Here is a 26,046-nt window from a genome sequence, read left to right as displayed (position 1 = left end):
TATTCTTGTACATAGGGGGCAGTATTATAGTAGTTATATTCTTGTACATAGGGGGCAGTATTATAGTAGTTGTATTCCTGTACATAGGGGGCAGTAGTATAGTAGTTATATTCTTGTACATAGGGGGCAGTATTATAGTAGTTATATCCCTGTACATAGGGGGCAGTATTATAGTAGTTATATCCTTGTACATAGGGGCAGTATTATAGTAGTTATATTCTTGTACATAGGGGGCAGTATTATAGTAGTTATATTCTTGTACATAGGGGGCAGTATTATAGTAGTTATAGTCTTGTACATAGGGGCAGTATTATAGTAGTTATAGTCTTGTACATAGGGGGCAGTATTATAGTAGTTATATTCTTGTACATAGGGGGCAGTAGTATAGTAGTTATATTCTTGTACATAGGGGGCAGTAGTATAGTAGTTATATTCTTGTACATAGGGGGCAGTAGTATAGTAGGTATGTATATTGTTGTACACAGTGACAGTGTTGTGGTGGATATATTCATGGCAGCTGGTAAGGTTGATGATAGAAAGTCATTATATAAAGGACTGCACAGTCTGTAAACAGGACATCATCTGGAGAGGATTGTGCCAGTCCATTATAATATTACTGTAATGTTACCCGTCCTTATGCCAGAGGTACAATCTGTACCATTTTGTGCCCAAAGGAAAATCTCTTGCCAAGGACATTGTGCTACAGGGCAGGTCGTCTACAATTCACTGTGATCATTGCCCCTGGGGTCAGGCTCTGGAAGGGATTGCATTTATAGTTACTTAATAATACCACTAAACACGTGGTCACGTGGTAATAATATGTATAATTAATGATGAATTGTGCACCACACAGAATTCGAGTTTCACACTCATGTAGCGGCACTGACTACTCACCTCTACAGACAACAACAGGAAACCGAAAGATTCCACATGAAATATCACAAACTCATTGTGTGTAGCAATAATCTACATTCTCCATATCATACACTGCGCCTGTATAATACAATATGCATCATGTACCACAATAAGGTCCAGTATGGTTTTATAGTGCACAATCATGTGACCTCTGCTCCTCCACTAAGAGTCAGGTGTTCAGACCAACACAAGTCACTAAATGTAATAATGCAAGAAGAAAACTTCATTACACAAGTTCCTGACCACCAGCCAAGCAGCTGCTCACAGCTTCATCCACTGCAATACAGATAAGGAAATATACAAAGAGGAAGGAACCGGACCTCCCCGAATTATCCTGTACCAGACCTCCATTACTACATGAGGAGCTCACATATAAAGTACCCACAGAAAGACCCTGAAAAGGAAACTCCCAACAAGACTAGAATATAACTACTATAATACTGCCCCCTATGTACAAGAATATAACTACTATAATACTGCCCCCTATGTACAAGAATATAACTACTATAATACTGCCCCCTATGTACAAGAATATAACTACTATAATACTGCCCCCTATGTACAGGAATATAACTACTATAATACTGCCCCCTATGTACAAGGATATAACTACTATAATACTGCCCCCTATGTACAGGAATATAACTACTATAATACTGCCCCCTATGTACAGGAATATAACTACTGTAATACTGCCCCCTATGTACAAGAATATAACTACTATAATACTGCCCTCTATGTACAGGAATATAACTACTATAATACTGCCCCCTATGTACAGGAATATAACTACTATAATACTGCCCCCTATGTACAAGAATATAACTACTATAATACTGCCCCCTATGTACAGGAATATAACTACTATAATACTGCCCCCTATGTACAGGAATATAACTACTATAATACTGCCCCCTATGTACAAGAATATAACTACTATAATACTGCCCCCTATGTATAAGACTATAACTACTATAATACTGCCCCCTATGTACAAGAATATAACTACTATAATACTGCCCCCTATGTACAAGAATATAACTACTATAATACTGCCCCCTATGTACAGGAATATAACTACTATAATACTGCCCCCTATGTACAAGAATATAACTACTATAATACTGCCCCCTATGTACAAGAATATAACTACTATAATACTGCCCCTATGTACAAGAATATAACTACTATAATACTGCTCCCTATGTACAAGAATATAACTACTATAATACTGCCCCCTATGTACAAGAATATAACTACTATAATACTGCTCCTATGTACAGGAATATAACTACTATAATACTGCTCCTATGTACACGAATATAACTACTGTAATACTGCCCCTATGTACAAGAATATAACTACTATAATACTGCCCCCTATGTACAGGGATATAACTACTATAATACTGTCCCCTATGTACAGGAATATAACTACTATAATACTGCCCCCTATGTACAAAAATATAACTACTATAATACTGTCCCCTATGTACAGGAATATAACTACTATAATACTGCCCCCTATGTACAAGAATATAACTACTATAATACTGCCCCCTATGTACAAGAATATAACTACTATAATACTGCCCCCTATGTACAAGAATATAACTACTATAATACTGCCCCCTATGTACAAAAATATAACTACTATAATACTGCCCCCTATGTACAGGAATATAACTACTATAATACTGCCCCTTATGTACAAGAATATAACTACTATAATACTGTCCCATATGTAAAGGAATATAACTACTATAATACTGCCCCCTATGTACAGGAATATAACTACTATAATACTTTCCCCTATGTACAGGAATATAACTACTATAATACTGCCCCCTATGTACAAAAATATAACTACTATAATACTGCCCCCTATGTACAAGAATATAACTACTATAATACTGCCCCCTATGTACAAGAATATAACTACTATAATACTGCCCCCTATGTACAGGAATATAACTACTATAATACTGCCCCATATGTACAAGAATATAACTACTATAATACTGCCCCCTATGTACAGGAATATAACTACTATAATACTGCCCTCTATGTACAAGAATATAACTACTATAATACTGCCCTCTATGTACAGGAATATAACTACTACAATACTGCCCCTATGTACAAGAATATAACTCCTATAATACTGTCCCCTATGTACAAGAATATAACTACTACAATACTGCCCCTATGTACAAGAATATAACTACTATAATACTGCCCCTATGTACAAGAATATAACTACTATAATACTGCTCCCTATGTACAAGAATATAACTACTATAATACTGCCCCCTATGTACAAGAATATAACTACTATAATACTGCTCCTATGTACAGGAATATAACTACTATAATACTGCTCCTATGTACACGAATATAACTACTGTAATACTGCCCCTATGTACAAGAATATAACTACTATAATACTGCCCCCTATGTACAGGGATATAACTACTATAATACTGCCCCCTATGTACAGGAATATAACTACTATAATACTGCCCCCTATGTACAAAAATATAACTACTACAATACCGTCCCCTATGTACAGGAATATAACTACTATAATACTGCCCCCTATGTACAAAAATATAACTACTATAATACTGTCCCCTATGTACAGGAATATAACTACTATAATACTGCCCCCTATGTACAAGAATATAACTACTATAATACTGCCCCCTATGTACAAGAATATAACTACTATAATACTGCCCCCTATGTACAAGAATATAACTACTATAATACTGCCCCCTATGTACAAAAATATAACTACTATAATACTGCCCCCTATGTACAGGAATATAACTACTATAATACTGCCCCTTATGTACAAGAATATAACTACTATAATACTGTCCCATATGTAAAGGAATATAACTACTATAATACTGCCCCCTATGTACAGGAATATAACTACTATAATACTTTCCCCTATGCACAGGAATATAACTACTATAATACTGCCCCCTATGTACAAAAATATAACTACTATAATACTGCCCCCTATGTACAAGAATATAACTACTATAATACTGCCCCCTATGTACAAGAATATAACTACTATAATACTGCCCCCTATGTACAGGAATATAACTACTATAATACTGCCCCATATGTACAAGAATATAACTACTATAATACTGCCCCCTATGTACAGGAATATAACTACTATAATACTGCCCTCTATGTACAAGAATATAACTACTATAATACTGCCCTCTATGTACAGGAATATAACTACTACAATACTGCCCCTATGTACAAGAATATAACTACTATAATACTGTCCCTATGTACAAGAATATAACTACTATAATACTGTCCCCTATGTACAAGAATATAACTACTATAATACTGCCCCTATGTACAAGAATATAACTACTATAATACTGCCCTCTATGTACAGGAATATAACTACTACAATACTGCCCTCTATGTACAGGAATATAACTACTACAATACTGCCCCTATGTACAAGAATATAACTACTATAATACTGTCCCCTATGTACAAGAATATAACTACTATAATACTGCCCCTATGTACAAGAATATAACTACTATAATACTGCCCCCTATGTACAGGAATATAACTACTATAATACTGCCCCTTATGTACAAGAATGTAACTACTATAATACTGCCCCCTATGTACAAGAATATAACTACTATAATACTGCCCCCTATGTACAGGAATATATCTACTATAATACTGCCCCCTATGTACAAGAATATAACTACTATAATACTGTCCCATATGTAAAGGAATATAACTACTATAATACTGCCCCCTATGTACAAGAATATAACTACTATAATACTGCCCCCTATGTACAGGAATATAACTACTATAATACTGCCCTCTATGTACAAGAATATAACTACTATAATACTGCCCTCTATGTACAGGAATATAACTACTACAATACTGCCCCTATGTACAAGAATATAACTACTATAATACTGTCCCCTATGTACAAGAATATAACTACTATAATACTGCCCCTATGTACAAGAATATAACTACTATAATACTGCCCCCTATGTACAAGAATATAACTACTATAATACTGCCCCCTATGTACAAGAATATAACTACTATAATACTGCCCCCTATGTACAAGAATATAACTACTATAATACTGCCCCCTATGTACAGGAATATATCTACTATAATACTGCCCCCTATGTACAAGAATATAACTACTATACTACTGCCCCCTATGTACAAGAATATAACTACTATAATACTGCCTCCTATGTACAAGAATATAACTACTATAATACTGCCCTATGTACAGGAATATAACTACTATAATACTGCCCCCCTATGTACAGGAATATAACTACTATAATACTGCCCTATGTACAGGAATATAACTACTATAATACTGCCTCCTATGTACAAGAATATAACTACTATAATACTGCCCCCCTATGTACAAGAATATAACTACTATAATACTGTCCCATATGTAAAGGAATATAACTACTATAATACTGCCCCCTATGTACAAGAATATAACTACTATAATACTGCCCCCTATGTACAGGAATATAACTACTATAATACTGCCCTCTATGTACAAGAATATAACTACTATAATACTGCCCTCTATGTACAGGAATATAACTACTACAATACTGCCCCTATGTACAAGAATATAACTACTATAATACTGTCCCCTATGTACAAGAATATAACTACTATAATACTGCCCCTATGTACAAGAATATAACTACTATAATACTGCCCCTATGTACAAGAATATAACTACTATAATACTGTCCCCTATGTACAAGAATATAACTACTATAATACTGCCCCTATGTACAAGAATATAACTACTATAATACTGCCCCCTATGTACAAGAATATAACTACTATAATACTGCCCCCTATGTACAAGAATATAACTACTATAATACTGCCCCCTATGTACAAGAATATAACTACTATAATACTGCCCCCTATGTACAGGAATATATCTACTATAATACTGCCCCCTATGTACAAGAATATAACTACTATACTACTGCCCCCTATGTACAAGAATATAACTACTATAATACTGCCTCCTATGTACAAGAATATAACTACTATAATACTGCCCTATGTACAGGAATATAACTACTATAATACTGCCCCCCTATGTACAGGAATATAACTACTATAATACTGCCCTATGTACAGGAATATAACTACTATAATACTGCTCCCTATGTACAAGAATATAACTACTATAATACTGCCCCCTATGTACAGGAATATAACTACTATAATACTGCCCCCTATGTACAGGAATATAACTACTATAATACTGCCCCCTATGTACAGGAATATAACTACTATAATACTGCCCCCTATCTACAGGAATATAACTACTATAATACTGCCCCTATGTACAGGAATATAACTACTATAATACTCCCCCCTATGTACAAGAATATAACTACTATAATACTGCCCCCTATGTACAGGAATATAACTACTATAATACTGCCCCCTATGTACAGGAATATAACTACTATAATACTGCCCCCTATGTACAAGAATATAACTACTATAATACTGCCCCCTATGTACAGGAATATAACTACTATAATACTGCCCCCTATGTACAGGAATATAACTACTATAATACTGCCCCCTATGTACAAGAATATAACTACTATAATACTGCCCCCTATGTACAGGAATATAACTACTATAATACTGCCCTCTATGTACAAGAATATAACTACTATAATACTGCCCCATATGTACAAGAATATAACTACTATAATACTGCCCCTATGTACAAGAATATAACTACTATAATACTGCCCCTATGTACAGGAATATAACTACTATAATACTGCCCCCTATGTACAAGAATATAACTACTATAATACTGCCCCCTATGTACAGGAATATAACTACTATAATACTGCCCCCTATACTTTTACTGCCTGGCCCTAGCATCTGCTGACTGTTCTGGGGGAGATTATGTATAGGGGTAGCGCCTGGTGATTCTCCGTAGAGGATTCCCAGATCCCTGTGCAGAGGTTAAAGGGTGAATACAATGTGACTCCCTACACAATACTCTCAGTAATCCTGTTGCATATCAGTCTAGTGGCACATTCCGCCATATATAATGTACTGCTAGAATATAGGTGCTGGTTATAGTGATGGACGCTGTGGGTTACCCAGTGATGCAGGAAGTGAGTAGGATGCAGTATACGCCATATACGGTTATACTCACTATCTCTCTCATTTTCCCACAACCCCCCTCTTCTTCCCCATTGATGCTTTCAGGGTAATTGACCTCATTTATCGTCCATAAACACCTCCCGGGGATTATCTGGGATCCCATGCTAGTACTACGTCCGGTTTTATGGAGATGTTTTATAAGTTGTATAAAGTGCAGCAGATAAGAGGGGGGGGGGGGTCACATCTGCGGTGCGGGGGCTATTAATAGCTGGGGGCTGGCTGCTATATGGCCACATGGTGCCAAGTCATGGATGCGCCTTTGTGTCACGGTGGAATGCAGCTAATCCGGCGGAGTCGTATCTGATATCTGCACTATATATAAATATACAGTCAACAAGGCGGAGCTTAATATCTCACCTGAGGAAGGGTTACTGTATCACATTATTCCCATATCACATGGATCTTCAGTGGTTTTAATGAGACGGAATATGAATGCATCATCCGGGGACCTGATGGCACTAATTTGGTCACTATATTACACTATGATGTATTCACCATATGGCGCTATTATGGAGCATGCAAGTATTATTTAGGAACATATATACAGCACAGACCAAAAGTCTGCACACACCTTCTCATGAATTATCTTATGTGGAATTATAGACTTACCAAAAAAGTGTAAAACACCTGAAAATCTGTCTTATATTCCAGGTCCTTGTGCTGTGATCACTGCTCTGCACAGTCTTGGCTTCTCTTGAGGAGATACAAGAGGTAGTCACCTGGAGAGGTTCTCACATCACAGGTGCCCTGTCAGCGGGATTGCTCGCCTTATAAATAGGGTTGGGGTATCAGTTGTGTTGTGCAGGAGTCAGGTGGATACACGGCTGATCATCCTACTGAATAGACTGGTAGAATTTGTATTATGGCTAGAAATAGCAGCTAAATAAGTCACCTCTGCTGCGGAGGAGAAGAGTCGCCTGTGCTGCAGAGGAGAAGAGTCGCCTGTGCTGCGTAAGGAGAAGAGTCGCCTGTGCTGCGTAAGGAGAAGAGTCGCCTGTGCTGCAGAGGAGAAGAGTCGCCTGTGCTGCAGAGGAGAAGAGTCGCCTGTGCTGCGTAAGGAGAAGAGTCGCCTGTGCTGCGTAAGGAGAAGAGTCGCCCGTGCTGCAGAGGAGAAGAGTCGCCTGTGCTGCGTAAGGAGAAGAGTCGCCTGTGCTGCAGAGGAGAAGAGTCGCCTGTGCTGCAGAGGAGAAGAGTCGCCCGTGCTGCGTAAGGAGAAGAGTCGCCTGTGCTGCGTAAGGAGAAGAGTCGCCTGTGCTGTGGAGGAGAAGAGTCGCCTGTGCTGCGTAAGGAGAAGAGTCGCCCGTGCTGCGTAAGGAGAAGAGTCGCCTGTGCTGCGTAAGGAGAAGAGTCGCCTGTGCTGCGTAAGGAGAAGAGTCGCCTGTGCTGCGTAAGGAGAAGAGTCGCCTGTGCTGCGTAAGAAGAGTCGCCTGTGCTGCGTAAGGAGAAGAGTCGCCTGTGCTGCGTAAGGAGAAGAGTCGCCTGTGCTGCGTAAGGAGAAGAGTCGCCTGTCCTGCGGAGGAGAAGAGTCGCCTGTCCTGCAGAGGAGAAGAGTCGCCCGTGCTTCATAAGGAGAAGAGTCGCCCGTGCTGCGGAGGAGAAGAGTCGCCTGTCCTGCGGAGGAGAAGAGTCGCCTGTGCTGCGTAACGAGAAGAGTCGCCTGTGCTGCGTAAGGAGAAGAGTCGCCCGTGCTGCGTAAGGAGAAGAGTCGCCCGTGCTGCGTAAGGAGAAGAGTCGCCCGTGCTGCGTAAGGAGAAGAGTCGCCCGTGCTGCGTAAGGAGAAGAGTCGCCCGTGCTGCGTAAGGAGAAGAGTCGCCTGTGCTGTGGAGGAGAAGAGTCGCCTGTGCTGCGTAAGGAGAAGAGTCGCCCGTGCTGCGTAAGGAGAAGAGTCGCCTGTGCTGCGTAAGGAGAAGAGTCGCCTGTGCTGCGTAAGGAGAAGAGTCGCCTGTGCTGCGTAAGGAGAAGAGTCGCCTGTGCTGCGTAAGAAGAGTCGCCTGTGCTGCGTAAGGAGAAGAGTCGCCTGTGCTGCGTAAGGAGAAGAGTCGCCTGTGCTGCGTAAGGAGAAGAGTCGCCTGTCCTGCGGAGGAGAAGAGTCGCCTGTCCTGCGGAGGAGAAGAGTCGCCCGTGCTTCATAAGGAGAAGAGTCGCCCGTGCTGCGGAGGAGAAGAGTCGCCTGTCCTGCGGAGGAGAAGAGTCGCCTGTGCTGCGTAACGAGAAGAGTCGCCTGTGCTGCGTAAGGAGAAGAGTCGCCCGTGCTGCGTAAGGAGAAGAGTCGCCCGTGCTGCGTAAGGAGAAGAGTCGCCCGTGCTGCGTAAGGAGAAGAGTCGCCCGTGCTGCGTAAGGAGAAGAGTCGCCCGTGCTGCGTAAGGAGAAAAGTCGCCTGTGCTGCAGAGGAGAAGAGTCGCCTGTGCTGCAGAGGAGAAGAGTCGCCTGTGCTGCAGAGGAGAAGAGTCGCCTGTGCTGCGTAAGGAGAAGAGTCGCCTGTGCTGCGTAAGGGGAAGAGTCGCCTGTGCTGCGTAAGGAGAAGAGTCGCCTGTGCTGCGTAAGGAGAAGAGTCGCCTGTGCTGCGTAAGGAGAAGAGTCGCCTGTGCTGCGTAAGGAGAAGAGTCGCCTGTGCTGCGTAAAGAGAAGAGTCGCCTGTGCTGCGGAGGAGAAGAGTCGCCCGTGCTGCGGAGGAGAAGAGTCGCCCGTGCTGCGGAGGAGAAGAGTCGCCCAGGCTGCATAAGGAGAAGAGTCGCCCGGGCTGCGGAGGAGAAGAGTTGCCCCTGCTGCGTAAGGAGAAGAGTCGCCTGTGTTGCGTAAGGAGAAGAGTCGCCTGTGTTGCGTAAGGAGAAGAGTCGCCTGTGCTGCGGAGGAGAAGTGTCGCCTGTGCTGCGTATGGAGAAGAGTCGCCTGTGCTGCAGAGGAGAAGAGTCGCCCGGGCTGTGTAAGGAGAAGAGTCGCCCGGGCTGCAAAAGGAGAAGAGTCGCCCGGGCTGCGGAGGAGAAGAGTTGCCCCTGCTGCGGAGGAGAAGAGTTGCCTCTGCTGCGGAGCATAAGTTCATCCGAGTCACCAGCCTCAGAAATCGCAGGTAACAGCAGCTCAGATTAGAGAGCAGGTCACTGCCGCACAGAGGTCTTGCAGCAGACACATCTCTACAACAACTGGTAAGAGAAGAGCTTCATGGTAACATCACTGCTAGGAAACAGCTGCTAAGGACAGCACCAAGCACCAGAGACACAAGGAATGGACATTACACCAAAGAAATCTGGGCGTTGGTCTCATGAGTCCAAATGTGAAAACATTGGTTCCAACCTCCGGGTCTTTGAGTGATGCAGAGAAGGTAAAGGAACTTACTGTACATGCCTGGTCCCCACTGTGAAGCCTGGAGGAGGAGGTGTGACACTGTTGGGTTATAACGAGCCGTGCACCTGTGTGACCTCACATGACCAGGGATATAACGAGCCGTGCACCTGTGTGACATCACATGACCAGGGATATAACGAGCCGTGCACCTGTGTGACATCACATGACCAGGGATATAACGAGCCGTGCACCTGTGTGACATCACATGACCAGTAATATAACGAGCCGCGCACCTGTGTGACATCACATGACTAGGGATATAACGAGCTGTGCACCTGTGTGACCTCACATGACCAGGGATATAACGAGCCATGCACCTGTGGGACATCACATGACCAGGGATATAATGAGCCGTGCACCTGCGTGACATCACATGACCAGGGATGTAACGAGCCGTGCTCCTGTGTGACATCACATGACCAGGGATATAACGAGCCGTGCACCTGTGTGACATCACATGACCAGGGATATAACGAGCCGTGCACCTGTGTGACAGCACATGACCAGGGATATAACGAGCCGTGCACCTGTGTGACATCACATGACCAGGGATATAACGAGCCGTGCACCTGCGTGACATCACATGACCAGGGATGTAACGAGCCGTGCTCCTGTGTGACATCACATGACCAGGGATATAGCGAGCCGCGCACCTGTGTGACATCACATGACCAGGGATATAATGAGCCGTGCGCCTGTGTGACATCACATGACCAGGGATATAACGAGCCGTGCACCTGTGTGACACCACATGACCAGGGATATAACGAGCCGTGCACCTGTGTGACATCACATGACCAGGGATATAATGAGCCGTGCACCTGTGTGACATCACATGACCAGGGATATAACGAGCCGTGCACCTGTGTGACATCACATGACCAGGGATATATAACGAGCCGTGGACCTGTGTGACATCACATGACCAGGGATATAACGAGCTATGCACCTGTGTGACATCACATGACCAGGGATATAACGAGCCGTGCACCTGTGTGACCTCACATGACCAGGGATATAACGAGCCGTGCACCTGTGTGACATCACATGACCAGGGATATAACGAGCTATGCACCTGTGTGACATCACATGACCAGGGATATAACGAGCCGTGCTCCTGCGTGACATCACATGACCAGGGATATAACGAGCCGTGCACCTGTGTGACATCACATGACCAGGGATATAACGAGCCGTGCACCTGTGTGACATCACATGACCAGGGATATAACGAGCTATGCACCTGTGTGACATCACATGACCAGGGATATAACGAGCCGTGCTCCTGCGTGACATCACATGACCAGGGATATAACGAGCCGTGCACCTGTGTGACATCACATGACCAGGGATATAACGAGCCGTGCACCTGTGTGACATCACATGACCAGGGATATAACGAGCTATGCACCTGTGTGACATCACATGACCAGGGAATAGGTGTGCACCTGTGTGACATCACATGACCAGGGAATAGGTGTGCACCTGTGTGACATCACATGCGAGACACTGGTGTTTATACCCAGGAAGTAAACAATGAAGCCTTCTATGGAATGACAGCAAGCAGAGATCTAGAAAACGGTGAGGAAATTATAGAACTTTTCAAAACACAAACAATACTAATTATTTCCTCAAAGTGGACGACCCCTTCCACAGGCATCGCCTGGACATCTCTATGGAGGTCGTGTAACAGCAGAACAGACACGTTACAGACTGGGAAGAACCTAGAAACTCAAGGAAAAACATAAAACATCAGTCGTTCCATGGAAAGAAAGTGCGAGTGTTGTCTCAGCGACTCCTCCCAGTGATTACATCATGGATGATCTCAGGAGGAAGGAAGACGTGATGTCAGGATGGGACAGAACCTACCGGACCTCACACTGTCCAGGAGGTGTAACTGAGGAACCGCCGTGCAGCCAGGACCCCCCTGCCACCTACCCACCAGGGATCAGGCGCAAGTGAAACCCCTTTAATACATAAAATGCAGCTTCAACAGTAACTGAATTAAAGGGAATCCATCACCAGGTGCATCCTCAACATGAAGACTGCAGCTGTAGTGTAACTCAATGCAAAGAGCAAAGAGCACAGCAGTGTGAGGGCACACCCCAATGCACTTGGAGAAAACTACAATCTTGGAATATAAATCCAAATTTCACAGTCCTGCTGCTACTAATAAAATACACCAAGGTCTGATTACACAGATCTCCAGGGACAGTACATAACACTGGCTGCAGAGAGCACAGAGCACAGCAGTGTGAGGTGTAATTACACATCTCTCCAGGGACAGTACATAACACTGGCTGCAGAGAGCACAGAGCACAGCAGTGTGAGGTCTGATTACACATCTCTCCAGGGACAATACATAGCACTGGCTGCAGAGAGCACAGAGCACAGCAGTGTGAGGTCTCATTACACATCTCTCCAGGGACAATACATAACACTGGCTGCAGAGAGCACAGAGCACAGCAGTGTGAGGTCTGATTACACATCTCTCCAGGGACAATACATAACACTGGCTGCAGAGAGCACAGAGCACAGCAGTGTGAGGTCTGATTACACTTCTCTCTGGGGACAATACATAACACTGGGTGCAGAGAGCACAGAGCACAGCAGTGTGAGGTATGATTACACATCTCTCCAGGAGCAATACATAACACTGGCTGCAGAGAGCACAGAGCACAGCAGTGTGAGGTCTGATTACACATCTCTCCAGGGACAGTACATAACACTGGCTGCAGAGAGCACAGAGCACAGCAGTGTGAGGTCTGATTACACAGATCTCCAGGGACAATACATAACACTGGCTGCAGTCTACATGGTTCTGCTGATACACTCCATTTAAATGGACTTAGCTTTTACTCTATTGTTCTCTGTTATCAGCTTCTTGAGGCTGAAGAGAAGCTGGCACTAGTTGGGAGCGGTCACTTCTAGGCTGGATAGGATCACCCAACTTTCCATCAAAGATAGTGAGTTGTAGAGGATCTACTTCTCATGGAGGTTCTGCAGCAGCTGTGATGTGCCCTCCTCCATATAGTCAGAGCGCCCCTATAATAACCTCCATATAGTCAGAGCGCCCCCACCATAGGCCAGGAGTAGTGAGACCCCATGGGCGTCATACAGTATAATGAGATGTATAGGGGCGGTGTAGCCTCACATGTATGGACAGGTCCAGGCGCATGTCCTAGGGGCAGCGATCCCGCTCTGGACTCATCGCTGACATTCCAGGAATGGATCCAAGCCTGGAGCTGATCCGTCCTGCTGTGCTCTATTCTGGGTGTAGTATTAACAACAGAGACCCCCGGACCCTGATATTAGTCACCTGTGGTCAGTACAAAGGGGTTCAGCTGTTCCTATATGACTGTCCCCTTACTTATACAATGTCATAAGGATCCCTCAACAATTAACAGATCACAAAGTGATCCCCCAAGAACCCCCAGGGATCACATGTAATCTATGGGGGATCCCGGAACTAAGTGTATGCAGCGCCCCTACAGGTGAAAGGAAACATAACACAGAACCCATTCACATCAGTTCTGATTGTCCTTATAATCCGGTCCTCCAGAGCAAGAGACCCCCCCCCTGTCCAAGAGGTCCCAGCCCCCTAATAATGCAAAATCTACACCCATGGGTTTCCTCAATCAGTGATGGGTGCACAAAGAGCCGGCTCATTCGCGTGAACGACGTAAGCCGACTCACCTCAGTGAGTCGATGGCTCACTAAACCCCGCCTTAAACAGCTTACCACGCCCCCTTTAACCTTTTAAAATTGGGTTAAAAGTGGTGTGGTGTGGGGTGACTGACTGACTGGCCTGGGTCTCACTATTATATATTTAATAGGGATCTGTTCAGGGGACAGAAGAGCCGGCTCTTCTTACTGAGCGGAGCCTAATGAGCCAGCTCTCTAAGGAGGGCCGGAAACTATTCTCAATTATAACCCTCTCAGAAAGGTTTTTACAGACATTAGGACCCCCTCAGAATGAAAAAGCAAACTGTTGTGAACTAGAGACAGTCCTCACACTGCTGTGCTCTTTGCTCTAGGCATTAAATTGTTACACTGCCCTACCCTCTGCTGTGAGTGACTGCTGTGGTATCTAACCAGAAGCCTACCAAAGGTTTTACTTTGGAAGGAAGAGGGGACGGGCCGTAGAACAGTTCATTGCAGAGAGCTAATAGCACAGGAGTGTCAGGGCTATCCTGGAATAATAATCCATATTTCACAGTCCTGCTTCTACTTACAGCATACACAGGGAAGACATGATTACGCATTTCTCCAGGAACAATACATAACACTGGCTGAACAGAGCACAGCAGTGTGAGGACACCCCCAGTGCGATTGGAGAAACTACAATCCTGGAATGTAAATCCATATTTCACAGTCCTGCTGCTACTAACAACATACACAAAGGTCTGATTACGAATCTGACGCTGGACATCTGGTGATTGGAAATTTTAGGGCGGGATTACGGGATCCTGCAAGAAGTTTTTACGATTCAACTTTACAATCAGCGAACTTTGGGTAAGATAGAGATGTGGCTGCGCTCTGGTTTCATCATGAGATGTCAGAGGGCGTCACATGTCTCGCCCGGCGCTGGGGAAGTGGGTCAGGTGCTGATCACATGTCAGGGATTTACCTGCCTGGCTCTACACACGCAGTCATGTGACCTCACATCCGTGTAAATACGTGGGAATATGAAGTGACACAAATAGGGAGTTTTTGAACCTACCAAGATATTAATAATGGAGATGAGGGGTCGTCAGAAGTTACAACAATGTAAATATAAGGAAAATAAATCAAAGCAAAAGTGTCCTGGAGCCTGGGGTGACCATGAGACAATGTGCAACCACACGGGACGGACACTGATGTGACTGTGCAGCACAGAGGTAAGTGATCACCAGTGCATTATATTGTGTAGAACCACAAGTCACAGCAAGACCTAGGATAAGTACACTGTCCTGTCCCCAAGTGTCAGCGTGTCCCTGTCCTGTGCCCCCAAGTATCAGCGTGTCCCTGTCCTGTGCCCCCAAGTATCAGCGTGTCCCTGTCCTGTGCCCCCAAGTGTCAGCGTGTCCCTGTCCTGTGCCCCCAAGTATCAGCGTGTCCCTGTCCTGTGCCCCCAAGTGTCAGCGTGTCCCTGTCCTGTCCCCCAAGTGTCAGCGTGTCCCTGTCCTGCCCCCCCAAGTGTCAGCGTGTCCCTGTCCTGCACCCCAAGTGTCAGCATGTCCCTGTCCCCCAAGTGTCAGCGTGTCCCTGTCCTGTGCCCCCAAGTATCAGCGTGTCCCTGTCCTGTGCCCCCAAGTGTCAGCGTGTCCCTGTCCTGTGCCCCCAAGTATCAGCGTGTCCCTGTCCTGTCCCCCAAGTGTCAGCATGTCCCTGTCCTGTCCCCCAAGTGTCAGCGTGTCCCTGTCCTGTCCCCCCAAGTGTCAGCGTGTCCCTGTCCTGTCCCCCAAGTGTCAGCATGTCCCTGTCCTGTCCCCCAAGTGTCAGCGTGTCCCTGTCCTGTCCCCCAAGTGTCAGCGTGTCCCTGTCCTGTCCCCCAAGTGTCAGCGTGTCCCTGTCCTGTCCCCCAAGTATCAGAGTGTCCCTGTCCCCCAAGTGTCAGCGTGTCCCTGTCCAGCAATCAGAGTTTCATTGCCTAATACTTATAGTATCCTTATAACCCGTGTGACTTTATTTTGTGAACTAATACTGGGACTAATCACTTATTCTGTTCTATGTGAAATTCACTTTTGCACCGGGTTCTCATGCTGGGACATTACACAGATGTAGCAGAGCTGAATTTGGTATAGCAGAGTCTCCACGATATGGTCACTGTGATTTTATATAAGACTGAGGGGTAACCTGTAAGTGACATAGTCTCAGAGTAATTAAGAACATGTTCAGCTCTGCTACATCTCCGCCCCCGCAGTAGTAACCCATCTTCCTGCCCTGTAAACCTGATGCATGTGCTCGCAGCCAGGTCCCACGCGTTCCGCAAACTCACTGACAGCAAAGGAACCCAAACCTACAAGTTCTTACCTCCATTTCCTCTATGACAGGAGGGGCGCGGACCCTGCTGCGCGGAGAAACTTCTAAGACCCTTCTGCCTGGTTACTAAGTCTCAGCGTCTTGTAAGAGTTCTTGCAATTTCCGTTCTCGCCTCCTGTCACTTCACTGCTGTGTCCCAAGGCGGTGAGATACCAGAGCGAGGGGGGACCCAGCCCAGAGACAAGTCCTGCAAAGTGGAGAGAGAGAGGGGAGGACGGAGGGAGGGGAAGCAATCAGTGGTTAAATTTAGACACAAATCTAAACAGATACTGAGTGCAACGCGGAGCAGAGAGGGGCGAGAGCTGAGCTGACCTGCCCATACATGGGGACACCACTACAGAGCATCTCCCATAGCAACGCCTCCATCATCCACCCCGCTACAGACCCACTGCTTCTAATGGGCAACGCTACTGGTTTTACGTGCACCATGTTTTAGTTTCTTCTAGTCCCCCCCTCCCCTCCACAGGATGTACGAAACGTAAAGAAGCCATAACTCAGATAACGGAGAGAGTGACAGGTCGCAGAGCAGCGGATGGGATGGCGTCACAACCTGCAGCATCCGCCGTGACATTAACCACACCGCGCTCCTGTATAATATATCCCCATACAACTGCCACACACCGACCTCGCCCCTAAAAAAATGTAAAAAAATATGAGGGTAGAGGAAAATTGGGCAATAAAGTGAAAATTCTATTCCAAATTCAGTGCAGGATTTTATGGCAAATATTATAAAAAAAAGAAATGTATTTTACTAAATCTATTTCTATAGCTTTTTCTTTGATTCATTTTTCAGTACTTAAAAAACGCAATTCAAACGCAGCGTGTAAATGCGTCCTCTGCTACCGTCGTCCAGTCTGAACACGGATCAGAAAACACAGCAGCACAAATCTCTCTTCCTGCTGGTTTCTTACATTTTACTTGCACCGATACAATGTATCAGTCTGAGGTTGGAGACTGGATACAAATGTAACAAAGCGTCTGCTGTCGGTGGATGAGATCCGCTCTGCTATCAGGGCCTATAATTAGCTCTGTATATTTTAGTTGGGGTTCCCTGAGGTTGGAGACGTGAGAGAGTTTCATGTCTTCCTCAGTTCTGCGACCAGGTGAATACTTCATGTATCTCTGCCCGGAGGTGTTACCTGAGTACCATCAGCCTCCGGACCCCAGCGGTTGGGATGAGGTGATGTGTATCACATTATGGGGCTCCAAAACTAATCCTCCTCACAGTTTAGGGCGACTACAGGGTAAAATTCATCCAAACTTCCCCAAACACATTTATGCGCCTCTCAGCCAAGTGTAAATATGCCTTTAATAAGGGAAGGAGGGTGCACCACTACTGCCCCTCCCCTCTACTCAGAGTGACTGCTGCCTTATTTTACCAGACAGCTTTTACTCAGGGCAGAGGGGAAGGGCTTAGGGGTATTACTGCAGAATTAGGACACATACACCCATAATACTCATGGAGAATATACATCCATATATCACAGTCCTGCTGCTACTAACAACATGCAGAAAGGTCAAATTACACATCTCTCCAGGGACAATACATAACACTGGCTGGAGAGAGCACAGAGCACAGCAGTGTGAGGTGTGATTACACATCTCTCCAGGGACAATACATAACACTGGCTGGAGAGAGCACAGAGCACAGCAGTGTGAGGACATACCCTTAGTCACTTGGGGGAAACTACAGTCCTGGAATATACAAACATATCTATCCAGGGACAATACATAGCACTGCCTGCAGAGAGCACAGAGCACAGCAGTGTGAGGACACAACCCCAGTGCACTTGGAGGATCTACAATGCTGGAATATAAATCCATATTTCCCAGTCCTGCTGCTACTAACATGAGACACAAAGGTCTGATTACACATCTCTTCAAGGAAAATACATAACACTGCCTGCACAGCACAGAGCACAGCAGTGTGAGGACACACCCTTAATGCCCTTGGGGAAGCTACAATCCAGAAATTTAAATAAATATTTCACAGTCCTGCTGCTACATTCCCTTTCCAGACCCTCTGCTCTTCTTCTTCTGTGGATTTGCAGGTGAACACTTATTTTTGTCTTTTTTCTCTCCATTTGGGCCTGGCCTGTGCTCAGTCTTAGGAGGTGACATAGCTGGAAGCTTGTGGTCAGACGTCCTCACATCTGGGTGGAACAGGAACCACTTCAACTTTACAAGAGAAATGTGACGAGCGCAAATCTGCAGGTCTTTTTGTTCCTTTCACAAATGAAATTCTAAAAGAAATAATAAATCTAAAATAATAAAGTAATAATTTGTTGCACACGTATAGAGGAGGGGAGGGAGATCTCCCTTGGTGCTGGGCAGCCTGATGATTGATTAATACTTGCTTTCTAAACCTTCATGTGTGATGGTACGGATGATAGGTGTGATAATACGGATGATAGGTGTGATAATACATATGATACGTGTAGTGGTATGGATGATATATGGTGTGAATTATATGTGTGATATACGGATGACGGGGCAGATTTACTTACCCGGCCCATTCGCGATCCAGCGGCGCGTTCTCTGCACAGGATTCGGGTCCGGCTGGGATTTAAGATGGTAGTTCCTCCGCCGTCCACCAGGTGGCGCTGCAGCGCCGAAAATAATCTTAACGCCCCGGAATGCACCATCCCATAGAAGGTGAAGGTGAGCGCTCCCCAAGCGACACATTTTCGGTTTTTAAATGCGGCGGTTTTTCCGAATACGTCGGGTTTTCGTTCGGCCACGCCCCCCCCGATTTCTGTCGCGCGCATGCCGGCCCCGATGCGCCACAATCCGATCGCGTGCGCCAAAAAACCGGGGCAATTCATGTACAAGCGGCGCAAATCGGAAATATTCGGGTAACACGTCGGGAAAACGCGAATCGGGCCCTTAGTAAATGACCCCCGATATGTGTCATAATACGGATGATAGGGGTGATGGTATGAATGACAGGTGTGATGTATGGTTGCTAAGGGTGATAACACGGATGATAGGGGTGATGGTATGAATGACAGGTGTGATGTATGGTTGCTAAGGGTGATAACACGGATGATATGTGTGATGAAAGGATGATATGTGTGATAATACAGATGATATGGATGATAGGTGTGATAATAAAGATGGTATGTGTTATGTAGGGATGATAGGTGTGATGTATGGATGATAGGTGTGAGAACACGGATGATATGTGTGATGTATGGAAGATAGGTGTGATAATACGGATGATAGGGCTGATCGTATGAATGATAGGTGTGATGTATGGAGGATAGGGGTGATGGTATGAATGATAGGGGTGATGTATGGATGATAGGTGTAAGAACACGGATGATAGGTGTGATATATGGATGGTAGGTGTGATATCACGGATGATGGGGTAATGGTCTGAATGATATGTGTGATAATACGGATGATAGGGGTGATCGTTTGGATGATAGGTGTGATAATACGGATGATAGGGCTGATGGTATGAATGATAGGTGTGATGTATGGATGATAGGTGTGATAATACGGATGATAGGGGTGATGGTATGGAGGATAGGGGTGATAATACGGATGATAGGGGTAATGGTATGAATGATAGGTGTGATGTATGGATGATAGGTGTGATAATACGAATGATAGGTGTGATAATACGGACGATAGGTGTGATAATACGGATGATAGGTGTGATGTATGGACGATAGGGGTGATAATATGGATAATATGTGAATTCTATCATTACATCTCAGGACAAGTTCCCCTGTCTGTGTGACTCCTCCCCCTGGACTCTCCGCCTGTATCGCAGCATTAGTGCCTTCCCTTGTTCTGTCGGATTAGTAACATCCTGTTTTTGTGTAATTGTGATCAACGTTCTGTAAACCTCACCCAAAAATGACCAGATGTGAGGAAGTCACCAGGGGCCGGACACAGGGGGCGCTGCATCACACTGCAAGATCAGCCATAGGATTAGATACTCTGGACACCATCATACAGTGTATGCCAGGATCACACATGAAAGGTTTAGATACACCAGATAGTACCACACACAAACACTATGTCATGGGCTTAGATACACTGGAGAGTTTCACACATTACATCCTTAGCAGTCAGTATCACACAGGATAGGATTAGATACACAGCTCAGGAGACAGTATCACACAGGATAGGATAAGATACACGGCTCAGCAGACAGTATCACACAGGATAGTATTAGATACACAGCTCAGCAGACAGTATCACACAGGATAAGATTAGATACACAGCTCAGCAGGCAGTATCACACATGATGGGATTAGATACACAGCCCAGCAGACAGTATCACACAGGATAGGATTAGATACACGGCTCAGCAGAGAGTATCACACAGGAGAGGATTAGATACACAGCTCAGCAGACAGTATCACACAGGATAGGATTAGATACACAGCTCAGCAGACAGTATCACACAGGATAGGATAAGATACACGGCTCAGCAGACAGTATCACACAGGATAGTATTAGATACACAGCTCAGCAGACAGTATCACACAGGATAGGATTAGATACACAGCTCAGCAGGCAGTATCACACATGATGGGATTAGATACACAGCCCAGCAGACAGTATCACACAGGATAGGATTAGATACACGGCTCAGCAGAGAGTATCACACAGGAGAGGATTAGATACACAGCTCAGCAGACAGTATCACACAGGATAGGATTAGATACACAGCTCAGCAGACAGTATCACACAGGATAGGATAAGATACACGGCTCAGCAGACAGTATCACACAGGATAGTATTAGATACACAGCTCAGCAGACAGTATCACACAGGATAGGATTAGATACACAGCTCAGCAGACAGTATCACACAGGATAGGATAAGATACACGGCTCAGCAGACAGTATCACACAGGATAGTATTAGATACACAGCTCAGCAGACAGTATCACACAGGATAGGATTAGATACACAGCTCAGCAGGCAGTATCACACATGATGGGATTAGATACACAGCCCAGCAGACAGTATCACACAGGATAGGATTAGATACACGGCTCAGCAGAGAGTATCACACAGGAGAGGATTAGATACACAGCTCAGCAGACAGTATCACACAGGATAGGATTAGATACACAGCTCAGCAGACAGTATCACACAGGATAGGATAAGATACACGGCTCAGCAGACAGTATCACACAGGATAGTATTAGATACACAGCTCAGCAGACAGTATCACACAGGATAAGATTAGATACACAGCTCAGCAGGCAGTATCACACATGATGGGATTAGATACACAGCCCAGCAGACAGTATCACACAGGATAGGATTAGATACACGGCTCAGCAGAGAGTATCACACAGGAGAGGATTAGATACACAGCTCAGCAGACAGTATCACACAGGATAGGATTAGATACACAGCTCAGCAGACAGTATCACACAGGATAGGATAAGATACACGGCTCAGCAGACAGTATCACACAGGATAGTATTAGATACACAGCTCAGCAGACAGTATCACACAGGATAGGATTAGATACACAGCTCAGCAGGCAGTATCACACATGATGGGATTAGATACACAGCCCAGCAGACAGTATCACACAGGATAGGATTAGATACACGGCTCAGCAGAGAGTATCACACAGGAGAGGATTAGATACACAGCTCAGCAGCCAGTATCACACAGGATAGGATTAGATACACAGCTCAGCAGACAGTATCACACAGGATAGGATTAGATACACAGCTCAGCAGACTGTATCACACGGGATAGGATTAGATACACAGCTCAGCAGCCAGTATCACACATTGTATGATTAGATACACAGCTTAGTAGCATCACACAGGATAGGATTAGATACACAGTTTAGCCGACAGTATCACACAGGATAGGATTAGATACAGCAGCTCAGCAGACAGTATCACACAGGAGAGGATTAGATACACAGCTCAGTAGACAATATCAAACAGGATAGCATTAGATACACAGCTCAGCAGTCAGTATCACATAGGATAGGATTAGATACACAGCTCAGCAGTCAGTATCACACAGGATAGAATGAGATACACAGCTCAGCAGTCAGTATCACACAGGATAGAATGAGATACACAGCTCAGCAGACAGTATCACACAGGATAGCATTAGATACACAGCTCAGCAGGCAGTATCACACATAATAGGATTAGATACACAGCTCAGCAGGCAGTATCACACATAGTAGGATTAGATACACAGCACTGTATCCCCCGCATGTTGCGATGTTACGTTTGCTCTGCAGCACAATACATGAATATTTAAATCTCTTGTCATGATAGGGTTAACATATTGGGGGGTATTTATCAGGACTTCTACGCCACTAAATTGTTGTAGAAGCCCTGAAATAATAGCAAATGCTAGAGTATTGCTCGCAATTCCGATTATCTTCCCCTTTCCGCCACCTCCATGACAGGGGGGCTAGAGGTGGGTGCGGCCGGCGGGGGAGCGGGTGCTTTTTACAGGAAATGTTATGCATAGGAACACCCACTTTCATGCAGATCCCCACAATCCCCACCCACTTTTTATAAGATTCCTACAAACCCCACCCACTTTTTATAAGATTCCTACAATCCCCACCCACTATGCGAGCGACACAATCCCACGATAATCCGGATGGGTTGGTAGAATCATATTGGTCTGTAATGAAATAAAGTGAATTAGTCTCACCGGTAATTCTGTTTCCATAAGTCCACCATGACGGCACCTGGAGGTTGCACCTTGACCTTTGGTAGGGACAGGATGTTGCGAAAGTTATAAGGCCCCTCCTCTGCCGCTGTTCCCCAGTGTCTTCCAAATAACCACCGGAGGTTCTGGTAGAGCGCTAGAAGATATTAGCCAGACATCATTAATAACACAGGGCAGGGTATATATAGCCGTCATGGTGGACTTATGGAAACAGAATTACCGGTGAGACTAATTCACTTTTTCCATAGCGTCCCCCATGACGGCACCTGGAGACTTACCAGATAAATAGACTAGGGAGGGACCACGGCCTGGAGAACTTTCCGTCCAAAGCTCAAGTCATGGCTAGAGGGTAGATCCAGGCGGTAGTGTTTTGGGAATGTCGATGTACTTGACCACGTAGCTGCTTTGCAGATCTGGGAGATGGATGCTCCCCGTTTCTCTGCCCAGGAAGTAGCCATAGCTCTGGTAGAATGGGCTGTTATGCTTTCTGAAAGACTCACATCTTGCAGCTGGTAGGATTTAGAGATAGTCTGTTTTATCCACCTAGCAATGGTGGAACTTGATGATTTCTCTCCCTTATTTTTTCCTCCAAACTGAATAAACAAGTTTCTGCACTTTCTGAAAGATTTGGTTCTGTCTAGATAAATTATGACAGCTCTTCTGACATCAAGAGTATGCCAGAGTGCTTCCTTCTCGTTCCTTGGGTTGTTACAAAAGGATGGTAGGACGATTTCCTGATTTCTATGGAAGTCTGAGACTACCTTTGGAAGAAAAGACGTATCTAATTTCAGTACTATTTTGTCTTCCGAGATGATCAGGAAGGGTTCTTTGGAGGATAGGGCCTGAAGTTCTCCAATTCTCCTGGCAGATGTTATGGCCACAAGGAAGGAAGTTTTGAGGGATAGGTCTTTCAGGCTGCATTCCGAGAGTGGTTCGAACGGAGGCTTCGTAAGGGAGTCTAGGACTAGTGATAAGTTCCACTTAGGAATATCGGATCTGATTGTAGGTCGCAGTCTTATGACTGCTTTCATGAACATCTTCACCCACTTGTGCTCTGCTAAGGGGAAGTCAAAACAGGTGCTTAGGGACGATATTTGGACCTTAAGGGTGTTAGGTCTTAACCCTTTAGAAAACCCATCCTGTAAAAAATCAAGAATTTTAGCGATATTTGGTTTGCCTGGAATCGGGGGAAGGTCCTCGCACCAAGATATATACTTTTTCCAGATTTTGTAGTATATTTTGTTGGTGATTGGTTTTCTGCTTGCTATTAGGGTCTGTATGACCTGGTGAGAGATTCCTTTAGCTAGGAGCAATTCCCTTTCAGGAGCCAGGCCGCTAGGTTCAGAAACTTCGGGTCTGGGTAAAGAAGAGGGCCCTGGTGTAGCAGATCCCTTCTGCAGGGAAGGAAGATGGGTCCTGAGATTGCTAATTTTAAAAGTAGTGGGAACCATGGTTTTTTCGGCCAGAATGGTGCTACTAGGATCACTATCGTCTGACTTGATTGAATTTTTTGTAGGATTCTGGAGATTAGGGGAAATGGAGGGAAAGCATATGCTAGATCTGTCTTCCATGACTGGCTTAAGGCATCCAGTCCTAGAGGGTTGTCCTTGGGTGAAATGGAAAAAAATACCTCTATTTGAGTATTCTTTTTTGAAGCGAACAGATCTATTGACGGAGAGCCCCATTTCTGGGTTAGGGAAAGGAAGACTTCCCTGTTCAGGGACCACTCGTGTGGGTCCATCTTTTCTCTGCTCAAGAAATCCGCCGACTGATTTTCTGACCCTTTTAGGAACACCGCTGTTAAGGAGTTTAGGTGATTCTCTGCCCAGGAAAAAATCTTCTTGGTGACCTCCATCAGGTCCGAGGATCTTGTGCCCCCTTGACGGCGAAGATAGGCCACTGTAGTCACGTTGTCTGACAGGATCCTGATATTTTTTACCTGGGTCTTGGGTAGTCTTTTTAGTGTTTCCCACACTGCCGATAGTTCCCTTAGATTTGAAGATTGTCTTCTCATCCAAGGGGACCATGACCCCTGAAGGTAACGGTCTGGTAGAACTGCTCCCCATCCTGAGGAACTGGCATCTGTTTGGATGACCAGGACTGGAGTCGGGTTCCATGGTATTCCCTTTCCTAGATGATGCTGGTGTTTCCACCAGTTTAGAGAATTTTTGACTTCCAGAGGAATGACCTTCTTGAAGTCTAAATGTTCCAAGTTCTTGTCCCAGATTTTTAATGTCCACGCCTGTAGTGTTCTTACATGGAACTGGCTCCATGATACACAGTTTAGGCAAGCTGTTAAGTGACCTAGTAGTCTCATGGCTGATCGGATACTGCATGACTTTTTCTTTTGGAATTTGTCTATGAAAGAGGTAAGGGATTCTCTCTTGTCCTGTGGGAGAAAAGAAGCTTGGCGCCTGGAATCTAACGTCACCCCTAAGAATCTTATCTCCCTCTGGGGGTCTAGATGAGACTTTTGGAGATTTATAATCCAGCCCAGATTTTCCAGGGTTCGGATTGTCCGATCTCTGTGGTTGAGAAGAGTCGGGGTCGAGTCTGCCACTATGAGGAGGTCGTCCAGATATGGAATAATGGAGATACCTTCTTTCCTCAAGAATGCCGTCACTTCTGCCATGATCTTCGTGAAGATTCTTGGGGCTGATGAAATTCCGAAGGGCAAGGCTCTGAACTGAAAGTGGCAGACTTTCCCTTGTGGCGATTCTACCGCGAATCTTAGGAATTTCTGATGATTTTTGTGTATGGGGACATGATAGTAGGCGTCCTTTAGGTCGATGGTGCAC

General features: G+C 44.9%; 1 protein-coding gene across 1 annotated transcript in view; it reads right to left on the bottom strand.

The window, feature by feature from the left end:
* Positions 1-16,876, bottom strand: part of RCSD1 (RCSD domain containing 1) — a 49,140-nt gene extending 32,264 nt beyond the window's left edge. Inside the window, exon 1 of the mRNA XM_072138902.1 lies at positions 16,551-16,876. Within this exon, the coding sequence (XP_071995003.1) occupies positions 16,551-16,556 (6 nt within the window). The 5' untranslated portion in view covers positions 16,557-16,876. The remainder of the gene's footprint in view (positions 1-16,550) is intronic.
* Positions 16,877-26,046: the final 9,170 nt, after the last annotated feature.

The sequence above is a fragment of the Engystomops pustulosus genome, chromosome 2 (assembly GCF_040894005.1).
Source record: "Engystomops pustulosus chromosome 2, aEngPut4.maternal, whole genome shotgun sequence".
NCBI lineage: Eukaryota > Metazoa > Chordata > Amphibia > Anura > Leptodactylidae > Engystomops > Engystomops pustulosus.
Note: the sequence above shows the minus strand (reverse complement) of the source record. Positions and strands in the feature narration are given on the sequence as shown.